Source organism: Ahaetulla prasina, chromosome 6 (genome assembly GCF_028640845.1).
Source record: "Ahaetulla prasina isolate Xishuangbanna chromosome 6, ASM2864084v1, whole genome shotgun sequence".
Lineage (NCBI taxonomy): Eukaryota > Metazoa > Chordata > Lepidosauria > Squamata > Colubridae > Ahaetulla > Ahaetulla prasina.
Window position 1 is genome coordinate 75,680,701 of NC_080544.1, and position 20,827 is coordinate 75,701,527.

General features: G+C 34.3%; 1 protein-coding gene across 4 annotated transcripts in view; it reads right to left on the reverse strand.

The window, feature by feature from the left end:
- Positions 1-15,152, reverse strand: part of FARSB (phenylalanyl-tRNA synthetase subunit beta) — a 36,876-nt gene extending 21,724 nt beyond the window's left edge. For 2 of the 4 annotated variants that reach the window (XM_058187749.1, XM_058187753.1), the window contains exons 1-11: positions 15,000-15,120; positions 14,400-14,455; positions 13,355-13,509; positions 10,574-10,646; positions 10,135-10,250; positions 9,772-9,922; positions 8,434-8,542; positions 6,795-6,865; positions 6,222-6,283; positions 6,084-6,135; positions 4,320-4,381 (exon numbers count right to left, since the gene is read on the reverse strand). In XM_058187749.1, coding sequence (XP_058043732.1) covers positions 4,320-4,381; positions 6,084-6,135; positions 6,222-6,283; positions 6,795-6,865; positions 8,434-8,542; positions 9,772-9,922; positions 10,135-10,250; positions 10,574-10,646; positions 13,355-13,509; positions 14,400-14,455; positions 15,000-15,120 — 1,028 coding nt within the window. Of the gene's footprint in view, positions 1-4,319; positions 4,382-6,083; positions 6,136-6,221; positions 6,284-6,794; positions 6,866-8,433; positions 8,543-9,771; positions 9,923-10,134; positions 10,251-10,573; positions 10,647-13,354; positions 13,510-14,399; positions 14,456-14,951 lie in introns of all 4 variants that reach the window. The other 2 variants (XM_058187751.1, XM_058187752.1) reach the window with 2 other exon arrangements.
- Between the last annotated feature and the right edge of the window lie 5,675 nt (positions 15,153-20,827).

Genomic DNA, 20,827 nt, shown 5'->3' on the forward strand with positions numbered 1-20,827 from the left:
TACTCAGAGACAAGTAACAGCATCTAAACCAGATTCACAATTGGACGGTTTGGAATTTAATGTATTGCTGATGGATTTGAAGGACAAGAAATTTGGTTTGAAAACTGTAGGTTTGTTGGAGAAGGCTGAAAGTGGCATGGATTTTAAAGACTTAGAGTTGACAGAACTGTTGAGTGATAAACTGGACTTTCTTAAGAAGACAAAGATTTTGGGATGGAATGGACTTATTATATCCAACTGAAAAAGGGTTTTTTGAAAAACAAATGCTGTGGGGATATCTACAACAGACACTTATGATTTTCAGAAATAAGATCCAATTGTTGGGAAAGATCTCGGTTAAAGTTAAAAAATTAAGGAAAAGCTTTATTCTTAAGAATCAAATGAGAATGTTTGATCCTACATGGTCTGAGATAAAAATGGTGGTGGTTTATGGTAGATTACAAGCCATTGTTGACTTTCTGTGACTGACATACAATATAAATTTTTAATAGAGGGCTTTGAAGTTTATATATATTAGACAGATATCAGGTCAAATTGGTTGGGTTGCAAGGGAGGAAACTATTATATGTGAAATATATTTATCAGTATTCAACTAGGAGGGACAATCTATGTATCCCCCCCCCTGCACTTTTTCCTAGATTTTTTTTTTAATGTCTTATTTAGTTTTACTTTGTTCTTGCATTTTTTCTTTGCGTTTATATTTTAACAGTGAATAAAATAAAAAACTTATTTAAAAAAGGTTCTTTTAAAAGCATATCAAGTGGAACAACTAGTTGTCTTAGACCTTAAAACCTTCTTGATAATTTTTTTTCTTTTTAATTATATAGAACACTGCATTAGGTATTTAGATGATGTAATTTAAAAGTTGACAAAAATTCTTGCAATGAATTCTCAATGAATTAAGTCAATCTATAACTATTTTAATGTTTACAAAAAAGAGGGAAGAACAAGCTGGTTAATTTACAACCAATTAGCTTATTAAATATTAACAATAAATCCTCTCTGTCAAATCCCGTTATAGTAAATGTATTGACTAAATGATCCAAGTAAAGTTGTTGGCTCAGGAGCAAGACAGCTTTAAACCTGATCAATCAACTTTTAAGCAATGCATCATTTTAAATCTTCTGGCAGGAAAATAGTCCAGCTGCCAAACAAGAATTCTCTAGGCAATTGTTTATTCCATTCCTAAAGAGAGTTTATGGAAGAAACTGGCAGCCACATGTATAGATCACCATTTACCCTGGTTGACTGTGATTTAAGATTTATTAAATATTTATAATGCTTTATTTACTTACTTAAATTTCTATTCCACTCAATTCCCAAAGGATCTAAGCATCTTACAATAAACCAAGGTATACAATTAAAGCCAGGAGAAAAGGAAAACAATCACCAATCCTTGCAACAATCTAAGAGCTATGTTTGGAACAGGATGACAATCAGTTAAATTTTGTCCAAATGCTCTTTTGAAGAATTGTCTTTTAATAGCTCTTTGAATGCACATTAAGGAGAGGAGGGTATGGGTAATTAAAATACTTGACCTCCAATCTATTCTGAAATACATTAGTTTTTAATGGTAATTCTGATACTGCGGCCATTAAATTGTTTCAATGCAAGATGCTAAAACTTTTGCTATATAGTGCTCAACTTTTCATCTACAAAGAAACACTGATTTTATAAACAATTCGGTTGAAATTTATAAGAACTATGCCATGTGGATTTTATTAATGAAGGTATGTTTCTATAAGGTTCATATGAGAATTAGTTGCTTGAAATAGTACTAAAAACTACTTTAGGGGATGAATGCTTGGTCCAGGTTATCTTCATTGAGAAGTTGGACTTGGACTACAGAATGAAACTTTTAGTACTATTAAGAAGCCATTGATAATATACTTTCTTTCCATTTTATATATATGAGGATTTATATTAATGAATTTAACATCTAGTTCTCAGAGGTATTGGAATTCAGTAACATCCCATACTCAGGTCTCTGTCCACGATTAAATGAAGCTATTGTGACAGTTTTGCAATCTTGCTGAGTTTTCCATTGTCTCACATTTGGCACTGAGGTAATATTTCCCTCTACTTCATTTAATATATAGATTGGCCCTAAATATAGGTTAAACACTTTGTAGCAGCAGATCAATCTACCAAAATGCCTATGAAAGTTTCCAGATAATGCTGTTATAATTGCTGCCAGAAAATGCTGAGTTTGAATGTTTAAACTTCAATGATGGTTTATCTTTTGTTTATGTATATGTGATAAAAGATAAAGAATAGGTTTATTGGATTAGATTTGATAATAGAGTGCCTGAAAAACTCTATACTGAAATCTGTGTTCAGATAATTCAGGCATATTCATTTTATCATATTAATGAACGGACAGGTTGGAAAGTCTTGTCCACACTGACTATCAGCAACTAATTCCAATAGACTAAGAATGAGGCATGGTCTTTATCACACAGAAAGCGAAAATTCATATCCCTCCCTCTTTAAAAGGGAGAATTTTTTAAAAGCAGATCTCCAGAGGATGGGAGAAGATCAAGAAGCTGTGTGACAGGAAGGAGAAAGCTGAGTTCATTCTCTTTTAGCCCCAAATTAAAGTTTGAAACTTCCAGGAAAACAAAAGAGCACATCTAGGAAAATTGAAATCAGAAGGAAAATCTGATTAAAGACTGTTTTTGGCAAAAAACCAAGATAATTATCTAATTGGAACTGTACCAGGTTTAATTTTTGTTTTTGTGCTATCGTTTCTATATCTCTGCACAATTTAAGGGCCTTGAAATTCTTGTCAATTTGAACCAAACTGAAAGATCCTGAGCTAAGCCTAAAAGCCTGTTAGCTTTTACTAGCAGGAGATTTGTGACACCTTGTGGTCTGCTAGAATTCTTACATTTACACTTATATATTTAAATTTATACATTTATATATTCTGCCAAATCTTTTTTCTTGTTAATGTATCTTCTCATTTATTTTGATAGAGAACTCTTTCTCTTTGTCTTTCATACTTTTTCTTCAGTAATTGTTCTATTTTTACTTTCACAAGTTTCATTTTTTTCTTTTTCTTCCAGAAAACGTCCATTTTTTTCCCTTCAGGATCGTCTCTTGGCATTAAAAGAAATTAGTTTTTCCTATGTTAGTTTTTATGTGTACCTTTTATCTCTCACTAATTCTCTGCATATTTTGTTAGAAACAAACCAATCATATATTTATATTTAAATTTAGATTCTTTCCCTTGCATGTGTACAAATGAATAAAATGATGCTTAAATCATGTATTCAAATGTATCTTTTCTAAATAAAAACTCACTAAGTGTCCCAACATTTACTTAAATGTCTTGTTTCAGTCACACATATTCATTCATGTCATCTAATTTAATCACTTTGTTCCCAGGATTACATTCATTCAGAATATTGTGCATTTTTTTCTCAAAAACCTTTCCTTGTCACCATTTAGTGGAGTATAACATACAATTATCATTAACAAATCAGTTTCAAAGTTTATAAACTACCCGCAACATTCTTAGATGCCAAATAATTATTTCTGGGATATACTATCATTCTATTCATGTTTAAACTTACACTTTTGATTCCATTAAGGTATCTATCAACTGAATTCTATAAAATCAGACCATCTATAATCAGATCTTTTATAACATTTTTCTTTTGTTCACAGTCGCAGATACACAAGGTATTGATCTTTTTTCATTTCATTCATGCTGTTTACCATTTACCTGCATTATAGTGCTTGTTGCAATCTTCTATACACTATAGATCATTGCCAGATGGGCCTCATAGATGGGCCTTTGCTATCCATCATGCTTTTGGCAATTCGGCTTTGTCATAGATTTTTTTAAAAATAGATAAGTTATAGATTAGGTGTCACAAACCTAAATTACACTTATGTCACAAGCAGCGTTCTCTGCTCATGGTAAGAACAATACCGAACATTTCATTTTGATCAGTATGCCACATGCACAGCCAAAGGCAGTTGTCAGGGTTCCAAGTAACAGTGTCAACCCTGGAGCCATCTTGGAACGTCTTTAGGGTTTTACTCTAAACACAGTATCCTATTCAAGCTAGGATCTCAAATCTAGAGAGTACTTTGCAAGCTATCTCATTTACTAAGTTGTGATTTATTAATATCACAGTTTGTAGGACAAACCAAGAAGTCTGGTTAAATAATATACTTCTAATGAATTATGACCAGTCTGACCTACTCTTATAAAAATTACCATTGACTAGAACCAATCACACAAAAATCTTATCACAGATGCCGTAAATAACACTATATATGCATTTTCTGAAGGAAAAAGAGCATACCTAATTCCTATCTTCTTATTAATTATTTCAGGTTTTATCTTTTCACGACGATAGGGCAGCTCCTAAAAGATGATGACACAAGAATCATTGCTCTCATATTGTTAGACCTGCTTCTAGAACAAACTTAGTTTTCAACTAAGTATTGCTAAACAAGAGTTTTACTATCAACATCTTCCTCCATATAACTAATTACTTGTTATAGACAAGCGAACCACTTCTGATATTTGGAGCACTATTGAGTCATTCATGTTCTGGAACCTGCTGTTACTGAAAATATGTGCAGCCTCTACTTTGTTCGGATATTATATGTTATATATTTTGTATTGGCTAATAATTGTGTTATTTTTCTTTCAATATATGCAGGATCCATAGTGTTCTGTTTTTCCACTCTGTTTTTTGCAGGAAGTTCAGAAGAATATCTCTATTAGAGGTTCTCTGAGAAGGGAAAATGCCTGCTTTCTTATATAGTTAAAATATAAGAAATCTGAGATTTCACCTATGCTTTGGATTGTAATTATTTATTTTAACAAATAGATAAAAAATCTCTTAAAGAATTTATATATAGATTAGACATAAGCAAACCTTTTGTACCTGGGAAAACATAAATAATACCAGTATATGCTAAATGCATTTATAAAATGGTATGCAATAGGGAACTTAGCTCTTTATTAAATGACTTCCAGTGTCATTTACCAAATACCAAATAATAGGTATCATTTACCAAATACCAAATAATAGGTATCAACAAAAATTTAACAATAAAAATATTTGGAATTTGAAATAAACCGTTTGGAGTGTTTTAAAGGCAAAACTGCTCTCTTGAACACTTCATTTTTTTTGTTCAAAACATTTCCAAAATGTAGCCTAGCTTGCAATACTTGCAACTGATTTACACTTCAATACATGGAACATTCAAAATTAAAAATGATTCAAATCTGAAATCCAAACAGAACACTCATTTACATGAGTTTCTTTCCACAGAACTTTCTAATTCACTAGGATGCTATTTACCACTATCACTTACTTCTGATTTTTTAAAAAAAAAATCTTAATTCCATTCTATCGGGTCAAAATCCTGAGGACAATGCCCATGCTTTGGTAAATCATGAGTGAAGCAATTTAGTTCAGATAGAAAATGACGTTAGAAAATGCACTGCAGTGGAATGTGTTACCCATTTGGTACAGCAACACTTAAAATATACCTTGGGCAACCAGTACGTTTTAATATATAATAATAATAGAGTTGGAAGGGACCTTGGAGGTCTTCTAGTCCAACCCCCTGCCCAGGGAGGAAACACTACAACATTTCAGACCAATGGTTGTCCAACATTTTCTTAAACATTTCCAGTGTTGGAGCATTCACAACTTCTGCAGGCAAATTGTTCCACTGATTAATTGTTCTAACTGTCAGGAAATTTCTCCTTAGTTCTAAGTTGCTTCTCTCCTTGATTAGTTTCCACCCATTGCTTCTTGTTCTACCCTCAGGTGCTTTGGAGAATAGTTTGACTCCCTCTTCTTTGTGGAAACCCCTGAGATATTGGAACATTGCTATCTATATTAAATAGAACAGTGTGGGAAATAGTAATAATACCATTCAATAAAGAAGATCTATGGAACTCAGAAGGGGTAGTAAAGACAAATGTCTAGAATTACTTTCAGAAGACAAAATACCTGAAAAAAATTACATATAGTGGCTTTCTTTTCCAAAAAAGTTCCAATTCTTAAATATATAAAAACTCTTATGTTAGCTTTTATAATACTCACTGGAAAGATGTAGCTTTTTCCATTAGGATAAGTTACTTCTACTGCTTCAACCCTTAAAGAGAGCAAAAACACACAACTAAAGCAGACGCTACAACAAACATGCATACTGTTATAAAAAGAAAAGTCAAACTAACTCACGTGAATGGCTTATTGCAATATTCACTAAACATTGTAACCAGGATATCGAGTACATTTTTTGCCTGAAAGACAGAAAATATACCTATTTCTTAAATTAAAGTATTTAATTATTAAATACTATAATATATGTAACCGTATTAAATCAATGAATGTTTTAAACACAAAATTACAATATCAGTTCATAAGAAATCTTTAAAAACTTTATTAGTTTTCCAAAAATGTCATGAAAAACCAGGCAACTAAATTACTAACTAAACCAATTAACAAATGAAATGTCTGCATGTCTATATAGCTGACAAAAGATCTGAGTAGTTCATTACATTATATACATTTATATCCATTTTAATTTCTAGAGACATAAAAATAACCCCAACAACTGATTGCTATGATCCAACATTTTCAAATCCTTTATAAAAAGCACCAAACTTATTATATTCCCTTTGAAGCAGGTCACATTTCTAAAAACAAACACTGATCAGCAGTTAAGGTCAATTTCAAAGGAACATCATTCTTATTTTATTTTGTAGATCAAGATTAACTTTGTTCAACACTTTGCTGGTCAAGGGTATTTACCTTGGTAAGATCTGTGGCTGTACACTCAATGAATACATTTCTAGTATTGAGGCTAATTTTTGAATGTTCTCCTAAAAAACAGAAATACAATGGAATTAAAGATGCAATTTTTTGTGTTCTTGAATTTAAAAGACTGAGGTTTATAGATCTTTCTATTGAATACTGGAATTAGAACTACAGTACTAGAAAACCTAACAACCAGTAGAATAAATATGCATGCTGAGATCCAAGTGATCTTTCTATAAATGAATAAGAGCTTGCATATCCTGTAGGTTCTTGTTCTCCTTGTTTATAGCTGTTCATAATTTTGTACCAGGATTTGAGATCTGAAATCCAGATGTATAGACATGATTACACCTACATTATTTTGGGGATCAGGTCCTGCAGCTGAAATTACTGGTGAAAGGTACAATATAGTCAGTGGAAAGTTCTATATTTGCCATAATTTTATAGTAATATTATGGTGGTAATTGTGCATAAATATCATGGCTTTCCTAAGAAACTGATGACATTTGAACTGCAATAAATTGTAAAAGTTATTCCTTGAAAAATGAAGCAATACTGCCTATAGCTAAAGGCTATGGATAGATTATTTATATTTCTTTGAAACATGTTGAAGTATTTATTGAAAGAACATGCAGATATATATTAAGCGTAATTCCAGTCAGTTCTATGTTTTCACAGACCAGAATCCCCAGTTCCTATGTCATGAGAAACAAACTACAACTTACTGCTGTCCAGAATTCATTAACTATGTTGCTTCATAACAGGAATTAATGACTGCAAACTCAGCAGTGTGCAGTAGCAGTTTTGCTTTCCCATCTGTAAGCAAGAATTCTGAAATTCTGGCTTCCTATGAAGTACAAATGTACTTCCCACACGGATTCACTAAGAGCTTCAATCTGTACCCATAATGGATTTTTGTGTTCTTATTCTTTACTTTACAGAAAGATACTCAGTCTCATTCTAAAATTAAATTCTTGAAAAATCTTAGAGCTGTTTTAAATGATATGTAGAAATGCATTTTACAACAATGCCACATTCATCCTCATGGAAGTGAGCTTCTGGTTATCTATGATGTTTCCCCTATTTTCTTATGCTGGAAGCTTTTCCCAAATATGTTCCAGATGTACAGTACATGGGAAGGATGCAGACAGAAGAGGAATCCAATGTGACAGTTGCATTTAGTCTGCTGAGTAGATTATACCTAAGTGTACATAGGAGAACCTTGGTGCTTTCTGGGCTTGCTTGTTTTCTTGAAGACATTTCTTTATCCAAACTAGCTAACATCCTCAGTGCTAGCTTGGATAATGAAATATCTGCAAGAAAACAAGCAAGTTCAGAGAGCACCAAGGATCTCTCATGTCAACCCTGAGCTACAAATACTCTCCTTCATTAGTACGTATGAGAACTTCAGCCAATTTAAAAAAATTTAAAAAGTTTATATTCCATTTCTGTTAGAGTTGAAACAATCAGACCTTGAAAATATATTCAAAAAGCATGAAGAGGTTCTTACAAACAGAAAAAAAAATCTTATATTGAGGAATATATCCTGAAATATATACAACAAACTTCAGACTATAACAGTATGCCATTTCCTATTTTTCTCATTTAACTGAGGTTAAAAAAAAAGTCTTACCATTAATTATTGGTGGCATTGAGAGGACAACACCATTGCTATCATAGATAACTGGATAAAGTGATTCATTTTCAATAATATGTAGATAATGTCTAAGATGGCTATCCGTCTAAAACAAACAAAAGTTAATGTTTATATCTTTCCTCAGAAACCATTACATGGTATCATCTTATAATATCTGTATAATATACATTAAGCCGTAGAATAGATGTGTAGAGTTATATATGAATGATTTTTTTCATTGGAAAAAGTCACTATATGCTACAAAGGTGATTGGCAATTCACTTATGTCCCAGTATATTCCTTATGGCACATTCCTTATTCAAAAGTCTACGAGCAGATATGATATTAGAAATAGAACTATCTGTAAAAATTCAACTGGCTTTCAATTTATTACTAACCTGTATAAAACAAGCAAACTATCAAGGAGTCTGGATGTTGACAAATTCATAACAGAATATAGTACAAACTACACTGTGACCATAGTGCAATAACTTTACAAAAGAAGAGAAATTTCTAATGTTATCCATTGTGGGAGAAAAACATTAAAAGCAGATTTTGTCTTACTGGACATTAGATTTCAGACCAATGCCCCAAAATTGTTGGGGAAACAAAACCAGTAAAATAAATTTGACAGGGAAAGTACAGAGAAATACATGAAGGATTATTTATTTGGGCAGGAAGTTGGACAAGAAGACTTCCAAGATTCTTTCCAGCTCTGATTCTATGAAATATAAGAAGATACATGAAGACCAATATGAGCAATAGCTACTTAGCTTTAGCAAGATTGCTACATCCCAGGCTTTCAGACAGAACTATTATCTAATGTCTCCTAAGTCATAGAGTGGGCCTGCAAGCTCAGTTCTATGTTATGACATCTAAATAAACAAATCATAGTTAGGGCAAGCTCTCTACTTCAAGGAGCAACAGTACTATGAGGTCAGAAATGAATTTACAAAAAAGATAAAACTTATTTTAGCAATGCTCAAAAGTTTACTGGATTACTTGCAGGTCTAAGGTTTTCTACTATCGACCAAGTGTTTTGGAACATTCCTAGTTATAAAAGCTGAATGTTAACTCAGTTCAGTGTATAATGCTGGTTACAGGTTTTCCAAATCCGTGAGGTCACTAGGAGCCTCAGTTACATTGTATGTGTGTGTTTATTTTTTTTGCAGGTTATAGACATTAAGTTCTTGTTTATACTTTCATGTGATGCTGCTTGCATGTATTTATAATAGTATTCATCCAAAGTCACTATGTTGAGATAAGTGGTCATATAAATTGTATCAAATCACAAATAAATGGAAAAATATCTAGTTGTTTTAAAAAGTAACCTACCCTGTACATTTCCATGATCTCAGGAGCACTGTATTCTTTATCCTGATTCAATGGTTTGAATTTAATTTCAGGTGGTGGTTTAGCTGTATATATAAATGGGCCAGAGATTGTATCTAGATCATGGGTACCAATTGCAACTAATGATCTCTTCCTAAAAAGAAAGCAAAATGAATTAATATCTCTTCTAGATACTAAATTCCCATTAAACAGGGTACCATAACAGACAGGGATAAATTTACATCTGATTTTTAAAATACCACATAAAAACAGTGTACTTTAGCATTTTCTTTTCAACTTAAACACATTCTAATTCAATACTTTTAATATTTCACTAAAAAAATTCTTTTTCAGAATACAACTAACCTGCATATATTTTGATGCAATTTTTCCTGTAGGTCAATGAAACTATCATAGCGGTCTTTGACAAAAGTTATATTACGAAGAACTGCAGCCACTGCATAAGGACGGATTTGGGCAGTCTGCCATAAAATAGATATAATTATTAATAACAGACAATTTGGGTGAAAATATTATATGCTTCATAAAGTAATCCATTATGTAATAAAATTAAGCCTTCATCTTAAAGCAAAACATTTAAAATAACTAATCCTGTAGACTTTAAAAATGAGTATTAACTGTATTCTTTAAATGTCTGTATTAAAAAGAAAAGAATAGCAGTTGATCAATATAACAATAATTTTATGCTTGTTGACTCTTAGCTAACCTCTACAAAAATTGACTTAAATTTGAAAAACACGTGTTTATAATCTATGCATCAAGATGAGGATTCAACTTTACTTACCTCTTCATTAATGGTAAGTCTTTGAATTTCACCATTGGGTGGTGTGATTTTTTTATATCGTGGAGCCCTTATTCTAAAATAATGAGATTTTAATATTAAAGATCAGTTTCGGAGGCATAAAAAATAGGCCCCATCTTAATGCTTCTTCCCCATCCAACCAATACCGAGTTAGCACACAGAAAAAATACAAATACTTCCAGCATGATTCAAAAAACTGTTTTGAGCTAAAAAAAAATTGAAATATTTTGCCTATCACTAGCAGATAATTCTGTCATTATTATCAGATTCCTAATCATAAAGGATTGTGCCTTAAATAGTTTAAATGCTATTAAATAGCAACAAAATGGAAATAATTTGCCATTAAATATTTTCAGAAATTTGTTTCAATGAGTTTTGAATGAAATTTGTTTCAATGAGTTTTGAATGAAATTTGTTTCAATTTGTTTTATAAACATGAAATGTTTATGATGTAATGTAATATATTGCTTAAACAACAGGAAACATAAATTACATGGGCCCAAAGCAGTTCAAGCAACCTGAATTTCTAGTTATTTCTGAAGCTATCCTTACTAGCACTTAGACATATACCACTTCACAATGCTTTACAGCCCTAAAGCTTTACAGTCAGCATTTTGCCCTCAACATTCTGGGTCCTCATTTTACCGATCTCGAAAGGATACGATAGCTCTTGAGTTACAACAGGAACTGGGACAAGGATTAAGCAATATGATTTTAGACTATGATTTCAACATGATCACATCGCTTAGTGATGAGAATCCCAGATTATTGGTCAGGAAATAACAGCAGTCCAAGGTTAGAAGAATGGTGTGGCTCAGAAAAGGAGGCCCTGGGATCACCAGTGCAGGCTGCATTTGAGATGGGAGGCGGCTTGGGAGACCTGCTATAGGCCACGTGCAAGTGAAGGAAAGCCTGGGGATGGATGGCACAATACAGTGTGACTGTAGAAAGGCTAGAGGAGTGGATGGAGTGACAGGCAAAAGCATGGGAAGGCTGGGGGTTGGTGGCGTGACATTGCATTGCACAACTACAGGAAAGTCATATTTATCAGTGTGACTTGTAACCTTTTCTGCAAGCTTCTCCATTGACTTTGCTTGTGGGAAGCCAAAAGGGAAGGTTGAATAGAATAGAATAGAATAGAATAGAATAGAATAGAATAGAATAGAATAGAATAGAATAGAATAGAATAGAATAGAATAGAATTTTTATTGGGCAAGTGTGATTGGACACACAAGGAATTTGTCTTGATGCATATGCGCTCAGTGTACATAAAAGAAAAGATACCTTCATCAAGAATCATAAGGTACAACACTTAATGATAGTCATAGGATACAAATAAGCAATCAGGAAACAATATCAATAGAAAAGATACAAGCAACAAAGTTATAGTGATACGGTCATAAGTGTAAGGATATGGGTAATGGGAATGATGAGAAGATTAATAGTAGTGCAGACATAGTAAATAGCTTGACAGTGTTGAGGGAATTATTTGTTTAGCAGAGTGATGCTGTTCAGGAAAAAACTGTTCTTGTGTCTAGTTGTTCTGGTGTACAGTGCTCTATAGCAGCAATCACCAACTGATGATCCGTGGACCACTGGTGGTCCGCGAGAAAATTTTGGTGGTCCCCAGAAAAATTATTTGCATTTTTTATATTGCACTAAATCAGGGTCCTCAAACTACGGCCCCTGGACCGGATACATGCAATGAACGTTTGTGTTGCTGCAGAGAGTCTCTCCCTTCAGGGTCTTTTTGAGTGGGTCAGAGGGGGGAATAAATTCCGACTTGGAGTGTGCTTCAGCCTCCTGGTATAGGGCTTTGTGCGAAGGCTGGAGGAAAGTGCTGCTGGTGGCAAAGAGTCAGAGGACCTTGTTCCAGTGAGACTGCATCAGGGCCTGGAACTGGCTGACTATCTCAGCCCGCTGAGCCTCCAGGCACTGGTACCTGGCCTTGCACTCCTGCAGGTTTTCCCTCTGCTTGGAAATCCTATGCTCCTAGTCCTCAGTGAGGTGCTTCTGCTGAACCTCCTTCTCGGTCAGATCCAATTTGAACTGAGCCAGCTGTTTTGCCAACTCTTTCTCATGATGGCTGCTTATTTTCAACAACTGCTCCCTGTTGAGGCCCTAAGGAGCCTGGGCAGGCAGGGGAGGCGTGGGTAGGAGGGGAGGGGCGAGTAGGAGCCGGTGAGACACCCCTCAACATGAGTGACATCAAGTTGGTCATGCCCACCTAGCACATGACAACCTAGCCACACCCACCCAGCCGGTCATTAAGCAGATCATATTAGTGGTCCATGAGATTTAAAATTATTAATTTAGTGGTCCCTGAGGTCCAAAAGATTGGGGATCCCTGCTCTATAGCATTGTTTTGAGGGTAGGAGTTGAAACAGTTTATGTCTAGGATGTGAGGGGTCTGTACATAAACGGCAATTATGTACATAGCAACCACTGTAAGCACAAGACAGATTCCAAGCAACCAAATCATGATCATGTGATCGGGGGCACTGTGCCAGCTGGAATATCAAGGATTAGTTGTTAAGTACCGCTTGTTCAGTGCCATCGCAACTTCAAACAGTTGCTGAATGAAGTGGTTGATAAAGTGAAGACTACCTATAAAGTGTGAAGTTTGAATTATTAGGTAGGATTTGTTCCTAAAGCACAAGCACAAAAAAAATATTCAGGAGTTGAGATGTTACATCTAAATGCTTACTTATAAGTCTAATACAGCATTTAATAATATTAGTCTCAAACGTCATCGAGTATTACCTCTCTTTAAAAATCTGAAGACCTCTGACTAGGCCTTCCAAACAAAGGAGATCATATCGATTAGCAGGAACATCAATTTTATACAGAATAGTTTCTGATGCACCTTCTGCTTTTTCATCACCTTTTTCTTTGCTTATTATGTCCTTCTCGGAAGTCTAAAATTAAAAAAAAGTATAAAGCATATTATTTTTTAATTATACACTGCCCAGAGTCATAATCCAAGTATAGCCTCATCAATGCAGTTTAAGGTGGTACTATCACTTCACTCATCTTGACTCTCTCTCTCTCTTGATGCAATCTAGAACTATGTTGTCTTTTTTGCAAGGTGCAGCACATTGCTGACTCTTATTTAAGCAGTGATCCAATAGAACACCTAAATGCCTCTCACAGATACTACTATTGAGCTAGATATTTCCTATTTCATACCTATGCCATTATCTTTTTCTGGCTAAGTGCAGGACCTTATTTTTCACATCACAGAACTGCATCTTGTCAGATAGGACCATTGCTCAAGTCTGTCAAAATCCTTCTGAATCTTGAGTTTATCTTCTAAAGTGTTGGCAATGCCTCCCAGTTTGGTGTTGTTTGCAAATTATCCCCTCATCTAGATCATTTATGAAAATGTTGAAGAGCCCCAGGCCCAAGATAGAACCTTGAGGTATCCCGCTGCTTACTTCCCTCTATGTACGTGTAGCTCCATTGAGGACTACACACAAATGCAGTTGATACACAGTATTTCCCTGATCCACTAATACAATCACTTTATAAAAGGAGATAATAAAGTTTGTCTGGCAGAATTTGTTTTTAATAAACCCATGCCGGCTTCCAGTAATCACCTTATTCATTTCTAGATACTCAACAATTATTGAAAAAGGAAATAATAGGATAATTAGAACTACTCTGTTTTCATTGTTAAGTAAGGTTTTTTTTTACAAAACAGAATCCTGAAGAATTAGGGAAAAATGCTTTATATGACCCTTGTATTACACCACACCTATTCCATCTACAGTAAGTCTGCAATAAATATAACAGTAAAAACACTTACAATTTCATCAAGTTCCAAACCAAATTCAAAACACAGTTCATCAAATTCTTCATCAGCTGCAAAAAAAAAATGTTTTTAAGGTTGGTTAAAGTGGAATTAATGCATCTTTTGGAAAAAGATAACTGATTTCATCTTAATATTTGGTTAAATATCATTCAGGATTTCAGAAGGATTTCAAAGCAATAGGAAATGATGCAATTTTGATAAGCAACCAATGTAATATCCTTCCATTTTCATAGCTATCATGGGCTAATGATCTTTATTAATCAATAAGTAAGGTTGTTTTTGTCTGGCTTCCTGCTGGAAAATGAAAGCGCCTCCCCCCACTTTACCGTTTACCACTTAATCTTTCTCCAACCGGCTGAATGTGCGGGAGTACAACTGCCAAGTCCGCAACAGACACTGACTTGGTCGAAAGCAGCGGAGCTGCAGTCCAACGTATTTGGTAAGCACCAAATCAGGGCAGGATAATGTGCCTTTTCGCCCCTGAGCTCAAAGAACTTTATGAAAGCTCCATTATGCTCCGAATCTACTAAGGTGCCCCTTTCTTACCCTTAACCGAACTACCCGACATCTAGTGCAAAATATCATCGCAATGACCTCGTTCCCACCTCTTCTGACCGAAAGACAAGCTCACTACAAGTCCCCAAAGCTTTTCCTTACTGTAGCTCCTTCCCAAGGCTTGGAAAAGCAGATCTCGCTTCACGCCGACAGTCGGCATGGCTCACTAGCAGTTCCTGCCAATTATTTTCCTTAGCGGCGCATGCGCTAGGTTCACTGTCACTAAGGAAGGCCCCAGGACTTCAACTCCCTAACGTTAAAAACTAGTGCCTAAATTTTTGCCCGATCCAAATGTTGCTCTCTCTTTTTTATTTTTGGCTATCTCTTCGTTCAAAAGGATAAAAAAAGTATAAAGTTCGTCAAAAACCTGTGTTCTTAAAGTGGTGGATAATCCGGCAGAGAGAAACTCGCATAAAGTTTGTTTCGCGTTGATCAGGTTTGTCGCGGACAGCTAACCGTTCCATTTTATCAGCCGGAAAAAAGGGAGACGTTTTGGTTTATAGATTTACGAACAGTAAATGGTGTAGAACGGGCTTCGCCCTAGCACCGTGTGTCAACTTGGTAACAAGAAACAACGTGTAAGTTACCTCTTGCATGTAAGTTAATGCAATCTAACATGTTGACATTAAATTGAATACTTGGCTCTGAGATAGGCAGGTACAGATGTGTAAAATCAATTTAAATAGAATGATTGGTGGTGGGGGTTTTTTTGTTTTTTGTTTGCAATTTCGAATGGGTTTATTGTGGGATAAACCCACAAATGGGATTGTATTTGTTTAATTTATACTCCAATTTGCTTTTAGCATACAGTAAAATCGTACCTGATAATTTTATAGCAGTGTTTTTCCAAACTGGCAACTTTGAGATATGTGGACTTCAAATGTAGAATTCCCAGTCAGCAGAATTTCGAGAATTGAAGTTCACACATCTTAAAAGTATGAGATATACACCCTCGTGTTGGCTTTAAGAGAAACGGAATTGCTGCCTTAGAATCTAGGTAGACTTATTGATTCATATGTAATATGTAATGATTCATATGTAATAATGCTCGGGTTTGTACATTACATAAACTCATGATATTGTTAGGCACGGTTTGTTAAGCAAGTCTTATTTGGCTTCTTTTTTTAATTATTTAGGAATCTCATTGTATATACAGTCCGGGTAGAGAGAAAATGTACTGGAAGTTTTGGGAGGAGAAGGTTGGTTTGTTTGCAATCAAATGGTGATTGTATTTAATGATGGCATGTCTACTCTAAGCTGAAAATTCTGCTTTACAAAGCACAATAGTGGACTTTTTGCAATAAGGGAGACATAATAGACGTGAAAACTGTCATACAGAAAAATGGATACATTTATTCAAAGTTATTCCAAAAGCAGGACAAATAACAATTGGATAAAATTACAAAGAAGTAAAATTTAGTTGGGCATAGGAAAAAATTCTTAGTGTGAACTGTTCAACAATGGAACGATCTGCCTTGGGAATTTATTAGTTAGATTTATTATCTTTATTAGAGAGATTAAACATTTCTCAGATAATTCAGTTCATTAACATGTTCGGGGTATAATATTAATAATATCCTGGAGAAGATTGATTGATTGATTGATTTTGTCACACAGTATATATGAGTGTAAGCATGAAATAACTATACAATATATAAGTATATATATAAGTATGAGTATGTAATAACTATATTAATTGGATATAATGAAAGGAAGCAATAGGACAGAAACGGTAGGCACGCTTGTGCTCTTATGCACGCCCCATACAGACCTCTTAGGAATGGGGTGAGGTCAATAGTAGACAGTTTTTGGTTGAAGATTTTGGGATTTTGGGAAGAGACCAAAGAGTCAGGTAGTGTATTCCAGGCATTAACAACTCTGTTACTGAAGTCATATTTTCTGCAATCAAGATTGGAGCGGTTAACATTAAGCTTAAATCTATTATGTGCTCGTGCATTGTTGCAATTGAAGCTGAAGTAGTCTTTGACAGGAAGGACATTGTAATAGATGATTCTATGAGTTAAACTCAAGTCATGTCGAAGACGGCGTAGTTCTAAATTTTCTAAACCCAAGATTTCAAGTCTGGTGGCATAAAGTATTTTGTTGTATTCAGAGGAGTAGAGAACTCTTATCTGCTTGCTAAGAGTTGACTCTGACTTGGCATATGACTAAAATTTGAAAATAAACATAGAAAAGCACATAAATGATTTCTCAAAGATAATAAACAATAAATAAATATATGCAGCAATCACATTTCAAGTGTTTTTTCCTAAATAACTTGGTTGTGAGTATTAAAAAATGCTAATAAATTTCCTTCATACTTCAAGGGAAAGGGTAGCCCACTGCACCGCACAGTAGCAGAGAAGCAGCATGTCTTCTTCATGAAAATGGGAGACAACAGATTCTGCCAGTCATCTATATGGTTCTAGACTAGTTGAAGAAGTCTTGAATATATCTTGGAACCAAGATTTGTAGGACTTATATAATATTTATTTATTGAAGTGTAACAATAATATAATATTAAGCTCATTAGATATTGGCATAATTACATTTTTTTTCATGGGAAACCCTACATTTTTTTTTACAAAAATAAGACTGAAAAAAGTGACATTGTTTTAAATTTCTGAAAATATCATTTGTAGTGATGGGTGCCAGTGATGGGCAGCATATACAGTGATAGTTACCATCACTGGTTACCCCTAGGTTTGCTTATGTAACACTTCTGTTATGCAAGCTTCACTGGGTAGTTTCTAGTTTCTAAATGGTACAGATTATCTGTGCCTTTCCATAAGAGCATCTACCCTACCAGTTTATAATAAGATGGGCACACTCCTAGTCCCTTCTCTTAAGCATTGCCATCTTATGGGATCTAAGAAGTGTACCTTTTCCATGGCAACCCTTCCACAGTTTCTCCCCTGAAGTTCTGCAAAGTCTCTAAGCCCCTAGCCTTCTGTAAAACACTGAAGACTTGGCTTTCCCCCAAGTGCTGGGATAGGATGAGATGACAGCATATAGGAATCTTGATTTGTTACCAGGTTTTTGTGTCTGATATATTTAGTTTTATAGTTTTAATATGCTTTTTATGTTGATTTAATTTTTGATTGGGAGCCACCCAGAGTTTGTTATAAGGCTATACAAGACCTCCAGGACCAGACTTTAAGGAACACTGGTCTAGATGGTAGGTCTTCAGATAGATTCCACCGATTCTATCAATGGAATCCATTTCAAGGCCACAAATTATGAATCTTTCTTAAACAAAAGCAAACAAATTGCTTTATATCTTAGTAGTGTGTGATTCCAGCCATTGGGTAAATGAACAAAGGCTTCAAATAAATGAAAAGTTAAGAAGAATCTCTTTTTTCTCCATTATGGGCATTAATAGGGGTCATAAGCATATCTTGCATAATGGTTAAGCAATATCTTTGCTTCTTCAGAATTAATACCAACTCAAAGCCCTTTGTCTGAATTCACCAGACCACTGTTGCTTGAACGTCTGGCTTGCAGTTCATTTGTCTTGCTTTTTGTGCTACAGGTCATCATTCAAAACAAACAGGCAACTGTAAGCAGTTGTTTCCATATTAATCATCTGTACAGATCAAGGGCATAGTGTCATACATAAAGAAGAATGGAACTTTAAGGAATGTTAACTCAAAGCCCAGGAAAACAGGTGACAGAATAAGGTCTCCTATTAGGTTTCTGAATATGGATGCAACCTTGCTGAATGGCATTTCTAAGTTTAATGCAGCTAATACAGCAAAATAAAGAATGAAGTGTTGTGAAGAATTAGTGAAGAGGGATTTTGTGACATGTTGCACCAAGTTCCCCCAAACCAGTACTTTCCAGTGTTGTTGAACTTTGATTCTTAAAATTCCCAGCTAAAACACCAGATTGGAAAACAATGTCTTATACTATTCAGTAAAGTATAAGAAGCTAAAGCCACAGCAACTGAGAAATGTTCCCAGTATAATCTATTTAGTGTAAAAAAAATTAGTACACACAAACACTCACGTAAATTCTATCAAAAGTGGCTAATTTTGAGTGGAGGATAGCTTATTCATATCGTATCTGCCAGAATATAGCTTAATATTTGAGCTACAGCATTTAGGTTTAGATTTGCTCAGATAAATGATCACAACCTGCAGTCTGGCTTCTAGAAATTACAACCAGTTGATACTTAATGCACATCCTGCAGTTTGAAATGGATGGAAATAGGAGTACTGACTGATACCCATTTCCTTTTAAACTGCTGTTACATACAGTATGTTGAAACCGTAAAACATACAGTACATGTCTGCATTCATTCTGAAAAGAGCTAAAACAAATCAAAATAATTTATTTAAAAACTTTGAAAATATAATATGTGACTTTATATACTGTTATCAAGAAATAAAAAGCATTAAATTTTTGGGCCAACATACAATATGCAGTAGTAATTTTACCATGGATTTTATTATTACAAAACGATTGATTGATACATATACAGAATCATAATCTATATGTAGACAACTCCTGTACAATAGTTTCTATTGTGAGCCAGTATAGAATAATGATTAAGGGGTCAGGCTAGAAACTGGGAGGCTGGGAGTTCTAGTCCTACCTTAGCCACAAAGCCAGCTGGGTAACCTTGGTCTGGTCATTCTGTTAACCCTGGGAAAGAGGTAACTGCAAACAACTTCTGAACAACCTTGCCAAGAAAACTGCAGGGGCTTTGCCAGAGTAAAACACTAGTGGGCAACAATAAAAGATTCAATTACACCTGCACTAAGGTGAGCACTAGCCCATTTCTGAAAGATTTCTTTTGGAAGGATTTTCAAAGAAATCTTTGCGAAATACAAAAATGTGCCAGTAATTTATTATAGAAGTAATATTATTATAGAATATATACCTTTCTAAAAAGGGAAGGGGAAGATTGAATCAAACTGAATGTTATTAATTATCACCTGACGTCCGCACATTTAAAATGATTCTTTAAAAACGAAACATCTGAACCTATGTGTCTAAAAATTAAGATATACAATCAATGAATAAGAATACTAAAGATGATCCTCACTTTTATGTCATAGAAATCATTTGTTGATATCTGAAGGCTAAAGTAACAACTTTGGCACCATTGTATATAAAATAGCAATCCTTATTAACCAAAACCTACATTAAAATCTTAAATCTAATCAGAATTCCAGCTGAAAGAACAGAAAATTAGTTTATGCCACAAATCCAGATAAAACCTCCTCTGTGCCATGTGGCACAAAGAAGTGCACTGCAGGAATTTGAGTACCATATATCTGCCCTGCAAATATACAGTTGAAAGCAGTTAATATGCTGTATGTCTTTATAAATGCCAAATTATTGAGTCAGTGTATAAAGAGAAAGGATTAACGTTCCTATGAAAAACATTTGACGGTTTTCAAAAGCTAATATTATTATTCTTGTGTGTCTAAAAGTTGCTCTTTGCTTTTGAATAATTTTCCTCCTGGATAATTTTTTACTCTTTGATAATCTCTTCCTTATGTCTTAAGATGTGTAGCATACATTATTTTTACAGTACTGAATAAGTTAAGAAGCTATCATTTGATGGATCATCCCTACTACCTTTCTTGTAGATTGGACTAAAATGCCTTATCCCCTAGTTTTGGGGTATAAAGAGTATCCTATGTATAAATAAGAGTAACACAGCCAAAATTGGTAGCAATCAGTAAGCAGGCTTTTTTTTACATAGCTTGCTGGTGAGGAGGCAAATTAGAATTAACATCAATAATTTCTAAATATTTTACAAATTTTAATTCTTCAAGAAACATCCATTTCCAGGAAAAATTGGCTTTGATCTTTGCAGAAAAGTAGTAGGTCGTTTCTCAATTGAAAAAGTTGTT